The sequence below is a fragment of the Scardinius erythrophthalmus genome (assembly GCF_964197995.2).
Source record: "Scardinius erythrophthalmus genome assembly, chromosome: 22".
Classification (NCBI taxonomy): Eukaryota; Metazoa; Chordata; class Actinopteri; order Cypriniformes; family Leuciscidae; genus Scardinius; species Scardinius erythrophthalmus.
Window position 1 is genome coordinate 29473667 of NC_138242.1, and position 6181 is coordinate 29479847.

General features: G+C 36.2%; 1 protein-coding gene across 3 annotated transcripts; it reads left to right on the forward strand.

Moving 5' to 3' along the window:
* Positions 1–42: 42 nt before the first annotated feature.
* Positions 43–5208, forward strand: decr2 (2,4-dienoyl CoA reductase 2, peroxisomal). Of its 3 annotated transcripts, none has more exons than XM_081352227.1 (10): positions 43–170; positions 362–469; positions 812–880; positions 1148–1199; positions 1316–1451; positions 2802–2926; positions 3083–3176; positions 3815–3919; positions 4002–4271; positions 4482–5208. In XM_081352227.1, exons 2-9 carry the CDS (start codon positions 369–371, stop codon positions 4220–4222), a joined length of 903 nt encoding a protein of 300 aa, XP_081208353.1. In that variant the 5' UTR covers positions 43–170; positions 362–368; the 3' UTR covers positions 4223–4271; positions 4482–5208. The 3 variants fall into 3 exon arrangements, with proteins under 3 accessions (XP_081208353.1, XP_081208352.1, XP_081208351.1); XM_081352226.1 differs by having other exon boundaries at positions 60–170; positions 4002–4242; XM_081352225.1 differs by having other exon boundaries at positions 60–170; positions 4002–4190; positions 4482–5207.
* The last annotated feature ends 973 nt before the right edge of the window (positions 5209–6181 follow it).

Consider the following 6181-nt stretch of genomic DNA (forward strand, 5'->3'; position numbering starts at 1 on the left):
TCCACCGCTGGTAACACTGGCCTACATTTCCCATAATGCCGTGCGTTGCACGTTCTTTTGACGTCACGCATCTCGCCAGGTACAGAAGTCCGTCGTGCAGAATGAAAACAACTTTTGCTTAAACTTCATGAACAGCGTGGGAGCTGATCGTCAACGGATTCACATTTTGGGTAATGCAACTCTGAATCATTTTTCACGCTTTGTTGTGACTTTTCCCCTCACGGTCGTACAAGTGAGCTGGTGCAAAATCAGTTCTTCTAGTAGATGTGGATTTTTAGTAGGTTCAACTGTTATTTGCTAATGCGGTGTGAGCAAAAGTTGAGTTTTTACATGGTTTTTATGGCTTTGTGTGGTTCTTTAGAAGCATCATGGCAGAGAAACCTCAGCTGGTCAGTATTTCGCCTGAGGACATCGAGACTGATGAGTGTTTGCGCACATACACACACATCTACAGCCCTGATCTGCTCATGTAAGCTCAATAAACTCCTTTGAGTTTTCATTTTTGCATTGGAAGTCCCTACATTGCTCAAAAACTAATGAGGGCATTCTAATATGCATACATAGAATCAGTATTTATAGTATTTGAATATAGTATAGTATTTGAATATTAATAAATAAATACATATGTATATATATATATATATATACCGGTATGTATGTATTAATATATATATATATATATATATATATATATATATATATATATATATATATATATATATATATATATATATATATATATATATATTATTCTTACAGTATAATAATCATAATACTTTTTATTATAATAGTTTTTTGTGTGTTTGCCCAGTGATCAGGTTGCCTTTATAACTGGCGGAGGCTCAGGTATTGGATTTAGAATAGCAGAAATTCTTATGCGGTGAGTTTTCAGTAATTTTCCACTGTCAAGACTGAACTTTTAATCTGACACTTTCACTCACTCACTCACTCACTCACTCACTCACTCACTCACTCACTCACTCACTCACCTTTTATCTTTAACCTTTGTGAGTGAGTGACCTTTGGTAGCATGTAGTTTTCTCAAGCCTGCATCTTCAAATTCATCAGAATATGTTTTCTGATGCTCTTGCAAAAGTTATTTGACGTTTATTTTTTTTTACTTTTCTTCCTTTAACAATTCATTCAGCCATGGGTGTGACACGGTCATTGCCAGCAGAAATCTGGAGAAACTCTCTGAGGTACTGTCTCATTAAATCTCCAAACTCATTTATGGAATTTCTTTGATGAAGAGTTATTCATCTTTAAGTGTGTGTGTGTGTGTGTGTGTGTGTGTGTGTGTGTGCGTGTGTTTTAGGCAGCAAAGAAGTTAATCAGCGCTACAGGCAAGCGATGTTTGCCAATAGTGATGGATGTGCGTCAACCAGAGACAATTACTGCTGCCGTGGATGAAACGTTGAAGACATTTGGACGTGTTGACATACTTATTAACAGTAAGGCTTAAGTTAGAAGTTACCAGAGGTCAAACACAGTGCCTTTACAATAAAAATAAATAAATAAAAAATCATATAATGTCACAAACATACTGTACAGTGTATTACCAAGGAGATCTTCAGATAGATATAGATATGGACCAGCTAACACCCTCTGACCAAGTTTCTTTTATCATACTCTAATGTGATTACGTAATATATGTACGTAGTTAGGCCGTCTACTGGTACTCTTACATCAGGACTCCTTTTCCAGGAAAATTACATTTATAAATAATTCTTTCTTTAGTACTCAGACTAATTATAGTATAGACAGTTTTTTCCATTACTTTCATATTAATATAACGTTCAATACATGCATTCCGTAACAACATAATGTCACAGTCATGGATTTGTTTTCTAGATATTAACAATAAAATAAAATAATATGCATTATACAATATACATACATACATACATACAGTGCTATGCATAAGTTTAGACACCCATGCTAAAGTTGACTAAAAAGAGGAATAAAAAATCATCTTTTGGAAATTGAACTTAATGCATTAATAATTAAAAAAAAATTAGGAAAAATCCAACCTTTAAGGACACCAATTTTCTTTGTGAATGAATAATGTATCGTAAATAAATACATGTTCTTCCTTAAAATACAGGGTGCATAAGTTTGGACACCCCTATGTTAAATTCCCATAGAGGCAGGCAGATTTTTATTTTTAAAGGCCAGTTACTTCATGGATCCAGGATACTATGCATCCTGATAAAGTTCCCTTGGCCTTTGGAATTAAAATAGCCCCACATCATCACACAGCCTTCACCATACCTAGAGATTGGCATGGAGTACTTTCCATAAGATCATCTCTCAATGCAAATCAAACTAGCTTTTAGGCTAACTGAAATAAAACCATGCCAACATAGGGGTGTCCAGACTTATGCACCCTGTATTTTAAGGAAGAACATTTATTTATTTACTATACATTATTCATTCACAAAGAAAATTGGTGTCCTTAAAGTTTGTATTTTTCCCATTTTTTAAAATTAAGGCATTAAAGGTATAGCGGAGGATCTTTCCAAATTTTAGATAAGACCCGCCCTCTCCACTTTTTGAAAAGTTTGATTGATTCACCAGAATGATTGACAATTAGGAGGACCAATAGTTTACACTACCCACCAGGAAGTAAAACATCCTCCGCTATACCTTTAAGTTAAATTTCCAAAAGATGATTTTTTATTCCTCTTTTTAGTCAACTTTAGCATGGGTGTCTAAACTTATGCATAGCACTGTACATACATGCATGCATGCATGCATATATTATTTATGTATGTTTTGTGGATTGTATTTTTCTTTCTCAGATGCTGCTGGTAATTTCTTGTGCCCAGCTACATCCTTGTCATTTAACGCTTTCAAGACAGTAATGGAGATCGACACCATGGGAACTTTCAACGCTAGTAAAGTGCTGTTTGACAAATGGTTCAAGGTAAAGATGTACATTGACCTTTGCAGTACCAATAATTGTTATTACCAAGATATCTTGCATCTTGACTTTTTTTTTCCTCACTTGTTCCTCACTTTGTATCGATCAGTGATTAATAATCAGTGTCTCATACTCTGTGGCTTTATTTTTCTCCCTCAGGATCATGGCGGCTCCATCGTCAACATTTCCGCCACACTGGGGTACAGAGGTCAGGCTCTCCAGGTGCATGCTGGGTCAGCAAAGGCTGCAAATGGTCAGTGTCCTTTTTTGGTTGATGTTCTGGTATAATTGTCTGCTTTATAAAGTCGCATGATTGCTTTTATAAATGTTAGAATATATAGTATTTAAATATTATAGGACTAACTGTGTTAACAATAAGACAACAATAGTATTCAGATTAATACATCAAGGTAGTATGAAAGGTGATGTTACTCCAAATCACTTTGGATAAAAGCGGCTACTAAATTAAAAACATTTAATTAAATAAAACCATATTACATCTGGTGTTTAAAATGGCATGAAATCAAAATTACCCCCATTTATCCATTTATTTTAATTCATGTTGCTGGTCTTATTGTGAATGATTCATACATGCATATATTTAAAAAAAAAATTTTGACCCCATAATGTTGATTGCAATATTTTTTACATGTTGACTGTTAAAGGGATATATCACCCAAAAATGAAAATTCTGTCATTAATTACTCACCCTAATGTCGTTCCAAACCCGTAAGACTTTTGTTCATCTTCAGAACACAAATGAAGATCTTTTTGATAAAATCTGAGAGCTTTCTGTTCCTCCATTGACAGCTACGCACTATCCCTTTAAGGATATGAAATATTCTATAGGCTGAAAAGAATGACTAATTATCTGCATATGTGTGTTTGTAGATGCCATGACAAGGCACTTGGCGGTCGAGTGGGGCCCCAGTGGTGTGAGGGTGAACACAGTGGCCCCAGGGCCCATCTCTGGCACAGAGGGATACCGTAGACTGGGTAAGACCAGTTGTGTGTGTAGCCAAATGTTAGTCTCTCTATTTCTTTTTCACTATCAATTATTATCCTCCTCTTCTTTCAGGTGGTTCTCATGCCGAGACAGCAGGGGCTTTCCGCAGCATCCCGTTGCAAAGAGCCGGCAATAAGACGGAGATTGCACATGCGGTTCTCTTCCTGGCCAGCCGCGCTGCTTCATACGTCACTGGAACTATACTGGTCGCCGACGGAGGGGCGTGGCTTACCTCGGCCAATGACATGGAACGGATGCTGGGTATTATCTCATCTCGCTCTGCAAAACTATGAACAGACAACACCGCACACAGGTGTGTGTGTGTGTGTGTATATGCGTGAGGTAGAAGACAGGTGTTTTATAAGAATCTTAACTAAAATCGTTTAATATAATTCATTATAATTATTCACAATTATGAGAATTACTTTTCCAAATATGTGATCTGGTGAGCAAAATAATCATATTTGCTAATAATATTTCTGCCACTGTATGATTGACCTGTGAATATGTGGATTGTAACTCATCATAACTTATTTTCCCTTGTGTTTCTAGGTCTTTGGTCTGCAGAGAAAAGAAAGGATAAATAGCACGACTAAAGTGGATGAAATAACCGCAATGGACCAGATGTGATCAGGCCAACATCTTGTATGAAGATATTGTTGAAGCTCACAAAAACATGCCCAGATTATTTTCACCCTCAAAAACCAAAGAAAAATGATATTCTGCAGAAAGAAAAATAAGCCTATTTTTAGGACCATTAAAAACTTTCCTAATTTTCATAATGCTCTGTTATACTTTTTGAGTTAATTATTAATCATGAGATTTAAGGCTTAAATTAATGTCAGTACAACAAATAATATTATGAATTATGAATGTTACTATTTGAATCCGATTTAGTATTTTTTTTCTCTCATTTGTTGTAATGAGAAAATAGACTGCAGTTCATGCAAATATATTTTCAAATTTTCTTTTGATTTTGAGGTGAGATATGAAAGATGTGTTCTTGACCAAACTCTGAGTCACCAGGTTTATTTATAGATACCTCTGAACTGTGCATTCTTATTACATAGCAGCTGTCATATATTTCAATTATGTTTAACCACAAAGTATTAGTAATTTTAATACATCAAAATGTCTGTTTTACTTCTGATGGCATGAATAACCACTCTAAGCACTACGTAAATGAGTGCCTTTTTTAATTTCCAGCTACAAAACATTGTGAAGAAAGGTTAATATTGTATTCTTATCAGTTTTCATAATAAATCTTTTATAACGCTCATGTTACTTTTTCGATCTATGTTATTAGCTGTAACGTCTTTGCTCGGACACAAGGGGGCGCAAGAAATCACATTAAATTACTGAAAATAACACTGGTTAACAAATAAGCATTTCTTCTAAGTAGTCGATTATCTCATTTAATTCTGGCGAACTCTCTCTATAATGTCAGCCACTATTTTACCTCCAGGAGTGTTTTTTAATAACAAATTATGGCATCATAGTCGCCAGTTAACAGATGCGCGTGAACGTGACATAAAAATGCCGTTATAAATCTACATTCCATCATCACCAAAGCAACCAAATGCACAGATAACAGCGCGAGGAACGGATTCTTGACGCCTGTGGTTTAAAGCTGTAGACTGCGGCGCCGGCGCTGCGCATGCGTGTTGCTGACGTCGGTTTGTGTGCGTGTGTACCCGCGAGTGTGTATGTGTGAATGAGACAGCAGAGGTTGTGTATTGCTGCTGATGAGAGAGACAGATATAACTGAAACATCATTCTTCGACTAAAAAAAAAACAAGATCTCATCTTAAATCGCGGATTTCAGATTAACGGATAAATCGCCGCCGAAGGATTTGTGGGATTATCGGGGGTCTCGAGCTGGTTTTATCCCCGCTAACAGGCTAATAACAAGCGCAGGTGGATGACTCGTAAGACTCGACCTGGATGTTGGCCTGTTTACGGATAAACTGAAGAATAAATCACCCAGCACCAAATCAAATTAAGGGATTAAATCAACTCTGACGGTGGACCAGAAACATATCAAGGCTTTTATTTGATTCAAACTGGAAATTAAAATGAGAGGGGGGTCGTTTGGGCCAGCTAGTCGGCCATTGGGTTTACATCAGTTGTGGAGGATGCTGATGCTAACCGCGCTAGATCATTCTATGATTTAAGGGTTTTATTTTTATCTTTATTCAGTCTGACAACACAATGACAGCTGTTTAAAGTACAGCGTGTTGTATTAACATTAA

Excerpts from the sequence above, each read along its gene's own strand:
- decr2 (XM_081352225.1), top strand. The coding sequence starts at position 369 with ATGGCAGAGAAACCTCAGCTGGTCAGTATTTCGCCTGAGGACATCGAG. Across the intron at positions 470-811 it reads TACAGCCCTGATCTGCTCAT|TGATCAGGTTGCCTTTATAA; the intron begins GTAAGCTCAATA and ends GTGTTTGCCCAG. Across the intron at positions 1,452-2,801 it reads TGTTGACATACTTATTAACA|ATGCTGCTGGTAATTTCTTG; the intron begins GTAAGGCTTAAG and ends TTTCTTTCTCAG.